General features: G+C 49.1%; 1 protein-coding gene and 1 pseudogene across 1 annotated transcript in view; both read left to right on the top strand.

Annotated features, from left to right (window-relative positions):
• Nucleotides 1-5,085: 5,085 nt before the first annotated feature.
• FOXO3 (forkhead box O3) overlaps nucleotides 5,086-15,767 on the top strand; it is a 120,658-nt gene continuing 109,976 nt past the window's right edge. Inside the window, 2 exon segments of the mRNA XM_059401160.1 lie at nucleotides 5,086-5,209; nucleotides 5,338-6,083. Of these exon segments, the coding sequence (XP_059257143.1) occupies nucleotides 5,466-6,083 (618 nt within the window). The 5' untranslated portion in view covers nucleotides 5,086-5,209; nucleotides 5,338-5,465.
• Nucleotides 13,576-15,767, top strand: part of LOC132018508 (large ribosomal subunit protein eL8-like) — a 48,505-nt pseudogene continuing 46,313 nt past the window's right edge.

Here is a 15,767-nt window from a genome sequence, read left to right on the forward strand (position 1 = left end):
TTCCTATACAGATCTTCCTTGACTTATTATTTTTTTCAAGGTTTTATTTATTTATTTGACAACGAGAGAGACAGCGAGAGCAGGAACACAAGCAGGGGGGAGTGGGAGGAGCCGGATGCAGGGCTCCATCCCAGGACCTTGGGATCATGACCTGAGCTGAAAGCAATGCTTAATGACTGAGCCACCCAGACGGCCCTCTTCTTTGACTTATGATAGGGTTATGTCCTAAAAAAAACAGTGTACGTCGAAAATATTGTTGAGAAAGTATTTAACACACCTAACCTACCAAACATCATAGATTAGCCTAGCCTACCTTAAACACACTCACAACACTTATATTAGCCTACAGTTGGGCCTAATCACCTAACACAAACCCTATTTTATAATCAAGTGTTGATTATCTCGTAATTTATTGAACACTGTACTGAAAGCGAACACAGAATGATTGTATGGGTACAGAATGGTTATAAGTACATTGGTTGTTAACACCTGGAATCAGGTGGCTGACTAGGAGCTGTGGAGGGGGGCAGGGTAGGGGAGCATGGATTAACATTCAAAATTTGAAGTAGGGTTTCCACTGAATGTGAATCAGTTCTGCACCACTGTAATGTTGAAAAATCCTAACATCCTAAACTGAACAATCTTAAGTTGGGCATTGTATGTACTAAAAAGTTTAGAGAAAAAAATGGTGGATGGAAGAAATGAAGGACCGTGGAGGCCTGGGAGGGGAAAGCCAAGGTCAAAGCAACTTCAGGCTAAAATAAATCAATTACTGAGGTTCAACCTCAGTTTTCAAGGTTTGCCCACAGGGCCAAATTACAAGGGTATAAACTTTCTGGGTATGATGCACGTTTATCAAGCTGAATGCTTATAGTCATGGCCATTTGAAGTTTTTGTTGTTGTTCTTCCATTTGAAGTTAGGATCCTCCAATACATTTGAAATTTACCCAACACGATGCAGGATCTCTTGTGTTTTTGTCTTGTACTGCTTTTCAACTCCTGAAATATCGAACTTTTTGATGTCTATCCAGCCACGACTGTAAGCTCTTTGAGGGACATAGCTAGCTATATCATGTCCCCAACCCCCATTCCTCACCAAAGGGTTACAAGGAGCTCAATTAACCTACTGAATCTTTAACACTTCCATTTTTTTTGAATGTCCTTGGGATATGCATTCTGTAAATGGACACTCAACAGGTTTATAGTAAAAATCTAATGGCTGAGAGCCCAGCCAGTGTAAACATTCTTTCTAAATCTGCATGTATTTTACCGACAAAAGATTGCGTACATTCGGAGAGGAAAAAGCAGGCATTTCTCTTACAGTGGGTTATAAACATTAAGAAGGAGCAACAGAAAGTTCTCTGGATTTTATGCTATATCAAGGTGCAAAGCACTGGGTGATGGGGCCTTAGGGCTCCTCCCGCAAACCTGAACACGACTCCCAATAATATGCCCAAAGGCACCCCCAGACCCCCTCCTGCACTTCTAACCCGGATCTCCCCCCCAACCCCCTATGGACACCTGCAGTTCAGTGTTGTCGTCCTGTATCAACGTCGACATTGCCATGCTATAAACGAAATGCAAACTCAGGACTCCTCTGAAGGGCAGACCCACAATGAGAGGAGAGGAGCAGCAAGCACAGGAGCAACCCCAGCAAGCGGTCAGAGCCCCCTTTCCCAGAGCTCCCTTCCAAAGACAAGCCGAGGTAGCAAAAGCGTTGTGCTTGGCAGAACTGTATGCCCAAGTGACGGGCGCGTAAAGGGCTGGGGACGTTCTGAGCCAGGTAGCGAGGTCACAAACTACGCAGGATGATAACAGTCTACCTCGCGGCCGGGGTATACTGTGCCAGGGAGTATGTGAGCGTGTGAAATTGGCTCTGGAAACTGTGGCCGCGGAGCCCAGCCTGGCCTGGCCTCCAGGGCGAAGAGAAAGTAGGTGGCTTTGTTCCCGGAATGTGAATGAGGGAGCCGAAACCTGGCTTTAAAAAGGCAGCTTTCCGCGGCGGAAACGCGACTTCTCCGTAGAGGCTTTGGCAGCGCGCGAAACCCGCCATTAGGTTCCCAGGGCCGAGCCAGCCGCGGCGCCGGAAGCCCGAAGTAGGGACAGCCTGGCTGGCCCGTGAGCAGAGCCGGGAGAGGCCTCTGCGCGGGCCTGCCGCGTCCCCCAGCCAGCGCGGGCGGCCCCACGCGTCCGCCACTCAGCCGCGCGGCCAGCACAACATTCCATTTAAAAATAACACCCACGTGCGCTGGTAAACAAGCGCGCGCGGCTACCGCGCCGCGCGCCCGGGGCGAGCCAGTACGGCGCGCGCCCGCCCTCCTCCCGCACGTGTCTGCCGGCTCCGCCCGCGCCGCTCCAGCGCTGCTCGCTCTTCTCCCCCTTGGACAGCCGCGCACCGCCCCGAAGCCCGGAGTCCTGCCGCTCCCGGGCCCTAGCGTCCCTCCGCTCTGCCAGGCGCGCCCCGCAGGGTGCTCTCCAACTTTCCTCCCCCGACACCGCCACAGCGCGGCAGGACCCATCGCCCCAGGTCGGCTCCCCCTTCTCCCCTCCCCCGCCTTCTTAAGTCCCCCCTCCTTTGGAGTCTCCCTCAGCGCACGGAGGATTGGCTTCTGGGTCGCTCGAGTCTCTTTCTCCTCTCCTCCCTCCCCTCCTTTCTTCCCTAGAATTTTACTCGATTGTTTATTATTTGCTGGGGGGCGGGGGCGGGGGGCGGAGAGGGGTGTCTGGGGCCTGGAGACTGGTGGCCGCGGCCAGTCAGCGCGCGGCGTGGTTTGACGAGTAGGCGGCGCAGCGAATGGGGACGCGGCGCAGAGCACCCCGGTCACGCGCGTGTGGATACAATGACATCATCTGTTTGTACGCGTCGAACTAGCTTGGTGCAGGGGCGGGGCTTTACGTCACTTGAGTGACGGGCCCTGCGCAAAGCCCGGAGCCTGGAGTCCGCTGGGTGGGCGGACTCCCGAGTATGCTGGGTTGGACCTTTTTGTGTATTGGGTTGTTGAGGAGCGAGCTTTAGATTCTGAGATATCACCAGTGACTTAGAAGGATTTAAGAAAAAAGGTGGGAAGAGATATTTATGAACCAAAGTGGATCGAGTTTTGGTGTGCGTGTCGCAGGTAGTGCATTCATAACGCACAAATGAACAATTTAGGCACTGACAGGGTAAGGACTCGTAAGATGTTTAAACCTAAAGAAGTGTCTTTTTTAAAAACTCAAAAATGCACAAGTAGCCGTTCTGGGGTCATTTACAAGTTAGAATCAAAGTATTTCCCATTCATAATTGTTCAAAATCTGCTCTTGCGTTTGGGAATGGGGAATAATTTGCATTTCTCCTGAGTTAGTTACACTTCTCCCCTCCTCTGCTGTGAAATCCCTGGAGAGTGAGCCACTGCGTCGGGCGTCCTAGGTAAGACACTCGGCTGCAGACCTCTCGGTGCCCGATCAAATCTGAAGGCATCAGTGTATCGAAGTCCTGTAAGGCACCAACATTTTCGCTTGTATTTCCACGCCGTGGTAATCTCTGCGATCCGCGGTCAGCATCTTATCTCGCGTGTTACGGGGTGTCCGATTCTAACTGGGAACCGGACACCAGGGCGGGCCCAGAGCCCGGGGGACGGACGCGCCCGCCGGGGACCCCCGGTACCAGGCGCCCTGCCCGGGGTCTGAGAGGCCACGCGACTGCGCTCGTGGAGCGTTAGGGTCTCCGCTCTCCTCCTCCCTCTTCTCTTAGGCCAGCGCCGCGCTTTGTTGTCGTCGAGGCCCTCGGGAGGGAGGGGGAGCCCGGCAGGGACGGCTGCGGGAGTCCGCCCGGTCCCGGGCCGCCGCGCGCTCCCTGACACCCACGCCCGCAGTCCCGCGGAGCCCGGCGGCGCAGGCGCGCGCGCGAGCGAGCCCACATAGACACACACACACACGCACACACACACACACGCACGCACACAGCACACCCGGGCCTGCCGCCCAGCCCTCCCCCTGGGCGGGGACGCGCCCGCCCGCCCGCCGTCAGCCTAGGTTGAGGCACCCTGCGTGTGTCTATAACTTTGTGCTGCGGCCGCGGCCGCCCTGCTCGTGGAAGGGAGGAGGAGGAATGTGGAAGACGGCGGCGCGCAGGCTGACAGGCGTTTCCTCAGGCGGGCTGCGGCGGCGGCCGGAGCGCCTCTCCTTCGCGGAGGCTGCGCGCCCCCTCCTCGCGGTGCCCCGGGTCCGCGCAGAATTGTGCGTCCTCCCCCCCTCGTCCCTGAAGGGAAGGAACTGAGGTAGGCGCCGGAGCTGTGCAGCGGGGCGGTCGCCTTCCCGGTGACTCCGGATCTGCTTCCGAGCTGGGCCAGGCGCTTCCCTTTTCCCTCCCCGTGACTCGGTGTGCGCGCCCCCCTTCCCTCCCGTTAGTATTTTTAAAGGACTTGAGTGAAGGGGGGAAAACTGTCAAGATGGCAGCAGCGGGAGCAAGGAGGTGATGAACGTGCTGGTCCGGGTTTTCTGGTAGCCCGGGAGACTTGGCGCTTCCTGACCTGTTGGAAGATTTATGTTCCGACTTGCCCCCTCCCCCCGTCCTTTCCTGGGAAGGGGGTGGAGGGTGCAGCGCCTGCGGGCACATAAACCATACAGACCCCCAAAGTGGTCGTGCCTGCTTGGCTCGGCCCTTTGCAAACACCCGCCGCGCTGGTTGCCCCCCTGCTTCCCGTCTTTTTTCTGGAAGTGACAGGAGCCAGTCCGCGCTCGGACCTACGCTCGTCCTCCTGGCCCGCGGGCGAAGAGGGGAGAAGGGGGCTGCCCGCGCTGTCCCCGGACTCGGGCCCCTCGGCGGGGAGAAGAGGGTACAAGGGGGCGCGGAGGCGGCAGGGCCGGGGACCAGCAGAAGAGCGGAAGACGCCACAGACTTTGGCTGCGGCGCCGCGGGAGGCACTTGAGCGGGCCCGAGCGAAACATAAACAAACGCACGCCCGCCTGGGCTCCGACCGCGGCTCGGCTGCGCCAGCTCTGGCCGCTGCCCGCTTTAAAGGCGCGGCTCGCGCCCCTCCCCCCGCCCCCGCCCCTCCCCCTTCTTCCCCGCCCAGCCACCTAGCCCAGGAGGGACCTGCAGATCGGGCGGCCCCGGTGGCGGGGGGAGGGGGCTGCCCCGTGCGAGCCCGTCGATTCGCTCCCGGCTCCCCCGAGGCCTGGCCAGGGGGCGGTGTCTGCGGCGCCAGGTTCGCGGGACGCACGTCTCCAGGTCTGCCTGTTTCTGGGAGGCGGGCGCCGTGCGGCCGAGAAGCGGCGGCGGCGGGCGCGGAGTCGCGGAGGACCGGGCTCCAGCCCGGGATAACAACTCTCCTTCTCTCTTCTCTCGTGCTTCCCCAGGCGGCGGCAGTAGCGGCAGCGACTCCTGGGAGCCCGAGCCTTCGCGGCGCCCCCGTCCCTCCCCCGCCGCACCCCGCCCCGGCGCGAGAGGAGAGCGCGAGAGCCCGAGCCGCGGGCGGGCGGCGAAGATGGCAGAGGCACCGGCCTCCCCGGCCCCGCTCTCTCCGCTCGAAGTGGAGCTGGACCCGGAGTTCGAACCCCAGAGCCGGCCGCGCTCCTGTACGTGGCCCCTGCAGAGGCCAGAGCTCCAGGGGAGCCCGGCCAAACCCTCGGGGGAGACGGCCGCCGATTCCATGATCCCCGAAGAGGAGGACGATGAAGACGACGAGGACGGCAGCGGTAGGGCCGGTTCGGCCATGGCGATCGGCGGCGGCGGGAGCGGCGCGCTAGGCTCTGGGCTGCTCCTTGAAGACTCGGCCCGGTTGCTGGCTCCCGGAGGGCAGGACCCCGGCTCCGGGCCAGCCCCCGCGGCAGGCGCGCTGAGCGGGGGGACGCAGACGTCGCTGCATCCTCAGCAGCCACTGCCGCCGCCGCAGCCGGGGGCGGCTGGGGGCTCGGGGCAGCCGAGGAAATGCTCGTCGCGGCGGAACGCCTGGGGGAACCTGTCCTACGCCGACCTGATCACTCGCGCCATCGAGAGCTCGCCGGACAAACGGCTCACTCTGTCCCAGATCTACGAGTGGATGGTGCGCTGCGTGCCCTACTTCAAGGATAAGGGTGACAGCAACAGCTCTGCGGGGTGGAAGGTGCGTACCCACCTCGGGCGGGCGGCCGGACCCGCCGGGCCTCCTGCGCAGTGCGAGACGCGCCTTCGATTCATCGGAGCGCGCCTGCGGGCGCTGGGGAGAAGGGTTGGCACCGAGAGCCTCCGCTGTGAGGTTTCGGGGGATCTCTGTGACCCCCAGAGGAGGGGAACCTGGGGTCGGCCGCGGAGGGTAGGGCGGGGAAAGGAGGCTTCCGAGGAAGCCTCGGGCATGGGCAGGTGAGGAGAGGGGGCGAGGGATACCGGCGAGGGAAGGACTGGCGGACGGGAGTGCGTTTGCTGGATTCCCGGGACGACACAGACGAGGTAGGTCTTCGGCCAACTTCGAAGTAGAAATCAGCCGTAGTGGGGATGCGGGAAGGGCTTTGCGGGTGCAGTGAGAGGATGTGGGGGTGTGCTTGGGACTTGGTACCCGGAGGAGGGGTTGGATTTGTGGTTTCCAGTCGGTTACAGAGCATGGTCGTTGTCACTAGCTGGGTGAAAACCCTTGCGTCGAAGTTTCTGGCTTGTGGGTGTTAGTTCCCACAGGCACACCGATCCCATTAGAAAAAGCAATGCTTGTAAACCTTTTCCTGGCAGAATGTCTTTACTTGCCTGTGTTGACACCTTTATTCCTTAGAGATGTTTCTCCAGTAAGCCTGCCCCCGAACTTGAGATGTTCTGAACCCTGGAGCGGGCCAGCCCTGCGGCCTCCGGGCGGACGAGCCACACCTGCTGCTCTCCTTGAGGCTTGGACTCTGGCGAGGTTTGAGGCCTGGAGCTTCACCTCGGCCCTTGGCAGGGAGGTGTGGTGTCAGGGCTGGGCCGTAATGGCTTCTACCTACAAGTGAACCAGAAGAGAGGCTCCCTACTGTTCCTTTTCAGCCTCTTGGGGCACTGGACACGTGGTAGGGAGAGAGGTGTGGAAAGGCCTATGATGTAATGACTTCCTGCAGTTGGGCATCCAAACAGATTAACTCCTGTGCCCCTGCTGGGCTGCTGATACCCAGCTCCTTTGCTCTTCCTGCACCTCATCCTCCTGGCCTCTTTCCCCAGGACATGAATGTGTCTGTACCAGGCAGAGGAGTCCTGTACAGTTGGAGACACATACGGCTTATCAGTTGCTTCTATTTGCAAGTTATCTTTTTTTTTTAATTAATGAGGTAGTTCCTTCCTCCTTCAGTCCTTTCCTTCAAGGTTTTTTGGGGAGCCCTGCATCTTCCTGGGTTCCAGTAGGTGTATACAGAAAGAACAGTTTAATCTTGGTGGAGAACTAGAACACAGGAACCTGTATGTAAAAAAAAAAAAAACTAGAGAATTTAGGGTGTTGAGTTTTAATTTGTTTTATTTAATTTAGTTTTTTTTTTTTTTTTTATGTTAGTCACCATACAGTACATCATTAGTTTTTGATGTGGTGTTCCACGATTCATTGTTTGTGTATAAGACCCAGCGTTTCAATGCAATAGGTGCCCTCCTTAACACCCATCACCAGGCTCATCCATTCCACCCCCCCCCAAATCCTCAGAGTTTTAATTTGCTTAAAACAAAACAAAACAAAACCTTGCAAACAAAGTATCTGCTTTGTTGCTGGTTTTTTTTTTCCCCCCAAATTTCTTATGGCTCCTATTGGAGAGGACTTGTTGAGAAACTTTAAAAGCTAAACGTGTGCTTTGAAGTTATTCCCCATATCTATCTTCGTAAACAGCTGCTGACATTATGAATCTTACATTTGATTTAATTTTATAGCTTTGCAAAGGAATGCCAGTTGTGTGATATGAGGGTCATTTACAGAAAGCTTGAGCCTTTTCAAAGCAGTGCTACTGTGGTATCTTTTAAAACTGAGTTTCCAAGTGAATAGCAGATTGTTAATACCAGGGTACAGTGTCAGGAAGGGGTGAGTTTCAGGGTCTAAGAAAATGGATATAGGCGTTTGGAATATTTTTCATATTTCTCAACTTGAAATTAGTCCTGTGTATTTTGAGTTTGGTGCAGAGAATCTGCTAGTTAAAAGTTAGTTAGCTAACCTAGTTAAAAGTTAGCTAACTAACTTTTAATGTTGGGTTTTTACTTTTCCTTTGATTTTTAAGTTTACACAAGTAGTTTAATCCCACAAATAACATCTCTTGTTATTGTAGTTAAAGAGAGTAACCGCTTAATAGCATTTGATTTTTTTTTTTTTTTAATCTAGGTGGGAAAGTAGTATTACCAAAAGTGGCCATGAATTGTGATTTGGTTAATTGTATTTTCATGTAGCTAGTGGGACTTGCAATAGAGATTTTGGGCCTAGTCCTAGATTTTGTGGTTTTATGTCCTTAACTTTTTTTTTTGGGGGGGTCTCATGGTTTCTTTTTCCTTCTCTGATATCTTATTTCTCTTTCTCTTTCTCTCTCTCTCTTTTTTTTTTGTTGAAGTATAGTCAACACAGTGTTAAATTAGTTTCTATTTCATCTCTCTTTAAAACTTATGAAATATTGTAAGTTGAAACTCAAACCTTAGTATGCTTAATACAGGACATAAAGTAAAATATTTTTTTATTTTATGTAAGTAGAATTATTTTTACTTTAAGATTTTACATCAGTTCTATTTCTCAGTATCACATGGCAGCTAATCCTTGAAGACTGTGGGGATATAATTTAGTTAAAGAGTTTTTGTAAGATGACCTTCATCAAAAGATGCACCCATGCAGGAACTTCCAAATCTTTGATGATGAAGAAAGCCCTTTGAAACTGGGGCTGGTTTCATATTCCGATTATGACTAATAGCCAGCCTTTTTTGTGCTTGTGGTTTAGTGGGGGTGGAAGAAGAGGGAAAAGGGAGAGGTCAGGAGCTAATTGTGACCCATTTCCATGCGTCCAAGTTTCAGGAGTCGATTCCTATCATGATTAGTCATTTTGAGAGCATGCTTGTGCATTTAAACCACACTACTTTCATTCTGAGTTATGCATTAGGGTTTTTAACTTCTGAAAATGTCTAGAATTCAGGTTTACCTCTCCTAGTCCTGTGTGCACAATGGTGCAGTATGCAGGGTTTGGGCCTTACTTCTTTTGTGGCTTTTTGGGCTATTACATTATAAGATCCTGTCACCAGAATTATCACCCTAAGATTAGAGGATAAAAGAATTAGAAAAGAGGCCTTGGAGATCAGAATAAGGACTACTGGTTTGAAGCCCTGGTTGCATATTTGGATCACCTGGAGCTTTTTAAAAACTATCAATATGTAGAAAATTGGTTTTAATTGGGTGGGTCTGGGGCTTAGCATTGGTGGTTTTTTAAAAATTTTTGTCTTTTAAGTTTCTCAGGTGATTCCGACGACTTGTTCAGCCAGAACGAGGTTTGCTGAGATAGTTCAGCTCCCTGATTTTATAGGTGAAGAATCTGGTTCTTCAAGTTAAGGACTTTTCTAAGATCACACAGCTAGTTAGTATTTAGCTGTAATTCTGGAGATTTTTATTCTTTATCACCCTGTTTTTCTCTTTAAATTGACCAGTTTTTTAAAGGATTTTTTTAACTAAGTAATAGATAGTCTTACATAAGTGGAAGATGCTTTCCTGAAAAGCGTATTTGCTTCTCAGTCTGAAAACGTTTTGGTTATTAGTTTAGCATCAGAAAGAGGAATATCGATGGAGCCTGATCGAGTTTATTACATTTGTATAGCCATCCAGTCTGTCAGTACCCGTACTTAGGAACTACGAAGTGATAAAGGGGGCAGAAAAGATAGCGTTTTAACAAAAGGAGGAAGTTCTTGTTTCAGGTTCTAGGTTTGTCGGATACATATTGTGCCAGAGAGAGAGGTGATGGCTATCTCACAGATTCCCTTACCTCAGGCATTAAAGTAGAAATGAATAGTCAGATGTGGTTAAGAGGAGAGAAGGTTACATTTTCTTTAATTCCGATTAAATTTATTTGCACTGCACCACCCCTAATTAAACTGCTCTGTTCTCTCGGTTCCTCCCGTTGTGGGGCAGACCTCTAGGATTCCAGGGTTTACCTGTTAGGGCTTATTTATCTCTCTCCATCTCCTCACACCCACACACCTGCATTTCCTGGGGGATTAGGACACAATTACATGAGGCAGCCCTGAGTTTCTGTGCTGTTTCTCACAATTTCACAAATGTAGGCTCCCGTGCGTGTGGCGACTTCTGCCGCTGCTCCTCTGGAGGGTAATTCGGCAAGAGACGACGTCTTCATTCCTGTGAGAATGTGTGCTCTTACAGCTTCTCCCCAGCGTGAAAAGATGAGGGCCTACTGCCACATAATGCCTGCTGATGTTCACTGTTCTTTAGATTAATGCATCCAGTGCCTTCCCAACAATACTGGATTAAGAAAATGTGATTTTTAACTCCAACTTTGATTTTAAAAAATATGTCTTTAACATTTCAAAATGACAAAATTGTGGTAATTCCATATTGACTTGTAATTTTGGCCTCGGTCACCTTTTAGAGTAACTCACCAAAGGGCCCGTTATGGTCGTGTGTAAGGAATCTGTCTTCTGCTTGGCCTATGTTGCCAAAATGCTGTTTTGTAATTTCCTTTGGCAGTACTGTCTTCGTCAGTGATTCTCAGCGAATAGACTTCCTCTTCGTACAGCAGCAGTACACTAGGGGGACTGTTTTTCCTCTTTTTCAAAGCTGTGTCATCGACCTATGAAGTGAAGAAATTGGCCCTTTTTAACTTTGATCTGTGAGCCCTATGTAGCAGAGAGACTCTTTAAGAAAGAAGCTAAGTGTTTGTTTTGATATGTTTATCTCCTTCTTAGAAAATGAAATGAAACTATGCAGACTTATTTTTAGGAGATTTTAGGAGGGTTCTATTTTAAGAGAATGACACCATAGAAGAACATCTTGTAGTTAAACTTTTTTATATGCATGATTCTTACTTAAAACCTGCAAGATATTTTTATTTGGAAAATTAATGAAGAGTCCTTGTCCTACCAAAAAGTCATTTATTTGGTCTGGAAAAAGCTTAGCAAACACTGTCCATCCAAAGATCTTCATAAAAATGCCAAGGTAAGACCGTTTCATTCTGTACATTCTAGTAGGGCACCCTACTTACCCACTGCCTATCAAGATTAGATTCCCAGGGCTAGAGAGAATATGGAATTTATTTTACTTCCATATCTTACCCATCTTGCCTGTGGGGGAACAGACTCGATCCGATTTTTGACTCCCCATTTTGCTCCTGACCTTTTCCTGTATCACAGGTCCTGAGGAGCCACTTTGCCTTTTTGCTGCTGTAGAGGGAGCTCAGAATGATATACATCGGTGGATTTTATCTCTAGATTTCTGTAGGTGTATGTGGATTAGTATCAGCAGACATTATAGCTGGTGTACAGTAAGTGACTACAAGTTAGAGAATACCTTTTTACCTGTTTTCATCACATGTCCTTTTATTCATTCAACAAATACTTACCAAGGGCATACCGCTCACAGGGCATTCTGCTGGGTCTCAGGGATATAGTAGTAGCACAAGGCAGAGGTTCAGTTCACAGGATTCAGGTTCTGTTGGAGGAAGACAGAAAATAAACATGCAAATCTGTGTTCTGTTAACTTGTCATTGTCGTTCATTGTCTGCCTTTTTTTTATGTCTGTACTTCTGCTTTCCTCAATGCTTCAGCTCTCTGCAGAGGAGTTACTGGCAAAAGGCAAAGTTGGTGTTGAACTCTGGCTTGGAGCTGGTTTTTAATTCTCTGCAGGTTGTCTTCAGCTTGCTTTGGAGATGCAGGGCTGCTAGAGCATGGCTCCTGTGGTTTAGGTCTATTTGGGAGAAGCTGGGGCTTTCCCAGGGCCATGTGGATTAGAGCACACCTGCGGTCCTAGCCTGAGATGGGGGTCTCCAGTTCTGTCTTGTGGGGCCTGGTGTAGGACTGGCCTCCCTCTGGAGTGGAGGTGGAGCCTCGATACAGCTGACTCATCCACATTGCTTCTTGCCTCAAATTTAGAACTGAGAGAGGTTTAGGAGATCATCTAACTGCTTCATTTTACAGGTAAGGAAGCAGGACAAGAACATGTGAGCGACTGGCTCAGGAACCTGCAGCTGGCAGCGATGCAGCTAAGAGTGTGTCCGCGTGAGCCCTCAGCAGCAGAGTTCTGGCCTGTCTGCTGTTAACCATTGTGGTTTCACAGCTGTTCGTGTCAGTGCCTCCATTTCTGCAAACTCTTACTTCATTTGCTCGCTTCTGCTTCCCCTCCTCTGTCCTTTAGGCCGGCTCATGCTGGAGTAGCTGTGTTGCTTTTTTAGCATTCTCCATCAGTGTTCCCAGCTAACCTTGCTGAAAAAGCCATCTATCTCAAGCCCACCCCACCCTCCATGCCCAACCCGGACTCCCACCTATTTCTTTTGTCATTTTCTGTGACTCCTGCATATTCCCAAGGACAGTGTAAGAGCCTCCAAAGCATGGAATGTGTCTACCAGACAAAAATATTTCTGATACTCGGAGCTGTTCTTTGATTCATCATGTCCTCAGCCCATAAAGATAGTCTTGTTCTGGGACTCTGAGACTGAAAGATGATGTGACTCGGGAGTGAGGTGACATCATGTGTAGAGTGTCTTGGATACTTGTAGCTATGAAGTCTTGGACCTCCTCACATTAATGTTGATAGGATATAGTATAATCATAAAAGGGTGCTCTGCCATCCAAGGCATTTCTTGCATTGTCTTGTTTCCTTGTATTCCGAGTCCCTGGAAACTTCATTAGTGCCAGTCACTGCCCATCGCAGAAACTGAGGAGAACCTTGATCTAGGAATGACTTCATTCAGAGAAAGTTGAAATCAAGTGTGTTTCCTGTGTGTATCCCACTGATGCCATGTCAATATGCACTGTTTGAAAAGGGTCACTACAGGATTGTTCAGCCTACAATTCACTTACCACTATTTACAGGAGCAAAGCTGTTGTGTAAAACTCAGTTTACCACGATGTTCTGCTTTGAAGGCAGAAGTGCCAGAGGTACTTGGAGTTTTTATCTGCGGATTGGAAAATGAAAGTCACATGTGAAGGAGGAGGAGACAGCAAGCATTCTCTGAGTGGATCTTTTCTGGGCCAGTGTGTAGCTCTTCCGAGTCAAGAGTTTTCTAAATAGGTGGTTTAGGCTGTGATTATGATAGAAGGCCCCAATTCTGATGGCATCGTGACGCCAGCAGACTCAGTATCTTTAATCATTTTATTCTTAACCAGACAGCCTTCACTTCTTTGTATCACAATTTCCCCAGTTGGAAAAAGCAGTAGCAGGCAGCCTTAGAATATTGTGATGTATCACTCTTTCTTGATGAAACACAAGAGTATGAGTGGTGCATGTTTCAGGCTGGGATTTTCCAGGGAGCGTGCCTTTCACTTTCTACTCAGACTTTTTTAGATTTTAATCTTGGGACTTTTGCTTTGCAGTTTGTCAGTTACCATTATGAGATAACATAATGTGAAATGGACTAACTTCCCTTATGGGCTGTGGTCCTTCTAGTAATTGTCTATGATGAAGAAGCCAGGTTATCTTCTAGGGGGTCACCATGCCGCGTATCCAGATGCACTGGAGTCCTGCCGTGGAGAGGTGCGCACAGAGCCAGGAAAAGTGGTGGCACAGTTGTAGGGGGCAAGGCCGAGGCAGGAAGTGACTCCTGCTCCAAACAAATGGAATGCATTAGCTTTCCTTTGGGGTAAACCTACGCTAAATCCAGCTTATGGCAGTTTTTAGTAGTTGTTTGGAATTTTTTATTTCTTTGAAGACCTTTGCGTATGTGTGTTGGGGGAGAATCTGCATCATATCTTTCATTGTGTTTCAGATGTCTAGTGAAATTAATAACTTGGCTCCTGAAGCCATTGATAATTCACTTTAAACTCAGAGCCAGCAGAGGGAGTACACAAGTCTTTAAGCTCATCTCAGGTATTTTTTTTCCCCTAGAAAGCTAAAATAATACCTTGATTAAAATAGAAAGAACTATGATATATAGTGCTTTCATGTAGGTTTATATCCTCATTAGAAAAGGATAATTTGGGGAGGAGGCTGTTAAAAACCCAAGGTAATTTTTTTTTTTTTTTTTAAAGGAAACCTTGGTCTTCTGCGACCCATGGTCTACTTTCCATCCCCAGATAGTTAAAGCACTTTTAACTGAAAAATATCCTTTCCTGTCTTTCATCTTTTTTGCTGTTCCATTCCTGATAATATATGTGTTTATATCTAATACCAGATTTTTCTATGTCAAGTGTCTGGGCCAGGGGAGTGTTGTTTTTTTAGTGCTATTTGGAATGGGACTTTTTTGGGGGTGTGTGTGAAGATGTTACTTATTTGAGAGAGAGTACACACGTGCCAATTTGGGGATTAGAGGGAGAGAATCTTTGAAACAGATTCCCCACCGAGGGTGCAGCCCATCTTGGGGCTTCATCCTGAGACCCATGAGATCATGACCTGAGCCAAAACCAAGAGTTGGAAGCCCAACCAACTGAGCCACCCAGGTGTCCCTTGAATAGGATTTCTGATATTTTCCAAGACTTCACAGTTTCCCACTGTTGATAGAAAGGCAAAAGATACATTTTTTGCTAATTAAGATTGGAAGTAGTCCACTGGTGATTATAACTTTGAAATTTTTTTGATATTTCTGTAATGCTGTGGTTTGTCATATCCCATCACTTTTTGGTGGTGGTGATGTATTTTATTTATTTATTCTAAAATATTTATTTATTTATTTATTTATTTGGGAGGTGGTGAAAGAGCTTGTCTGTGCCTGTGTGTGGTGGTGGGAAGGGGCAAAGGGAGAGGGAGAGAGAAACCCAAGCAGACTCTGGTGATTGAGAAGTCCCATCTCACAACCAGGAGATCAGGACCTAACCCCAAACCAAGGTCGGAAGCTTACGTAACTTGGCCACCCAGGTGCCCCACTGTCATGGTTTATTTTAATTTGGGAGTTGTAGTGGGTTGAATATTGTCCTCCCAAATTCATGTCCATCTGGAACCTCAAAATGTGACCTTATTTGAAAAATAGGGTCTTTTAAGGGGTAATTAGTTAAAATTAAGTTGTACTGAATTAGGGTTGGCCCCAAACCCAATGTCTAGTGTCCTTATAAGAGGAGAGGACAACTAAGATGCGCTAGGTGCTGAGAAGCCTGTCTGAAGACGGAGGCAGAGGTTGGCGCGATGCAGTTACTAGCCAAGAAGAGTACTGGCCATTGCTGGGAGCCACCTGAAGCTAAGAAGAGGCTTTTAGCCTCTTTTAGCTTTTAGCCACGCTCCCCCAGCCTTTAGAGGGTGCATGGCCATGCTGACAATTTGATTTTGGACTTCTAGCCTCTAGCACTGTGAGAATAAATTTTTGTTATTTGAAGACCCTGAATTTGTTACGGTAGCCTTAGGAAACAGACACAAAAGCATAGAGATAGAAGAGAGGGACAGGCAGGGTTGCAGACAGAGGATAAAAATATAGAGTTTTACTTATTTTATTATTGAGGTATAATTAATATATAACATTGGTTTTAGGTATACAACATGCTGTTTCAATTTTTATGTATGTCACAAAATATTCAGCACAGTAAGCCTACTTAAGGTCCATCAGCACACAAAGTTACAAATTTCTTTTTTTTGTAATTAGAACTTTTAAGATCTAGTCTCTTATTTGACAACTGGAAGTTTGTACCTTTTGACAACTTTTACCCATTCTTCAAGCCCCCCCCTCTAGGATTTTTTTATTTAGATTAAAATGTTAATCAT

This window comes from Mustela nigripes, chromosome 5 (assembly GCF_022355385.1).
Source record: "Mustela nigripes isolate SB6536 chromosome 5, MUSNIG.SB6536, whole genome shotgun sequence".
NCBI classification, from domain to species: Eukaryota; Metazoa; Chordata; class Mammalia; order Carnivora; family Mustelidae; genus Mustela; species Mustela nigripes.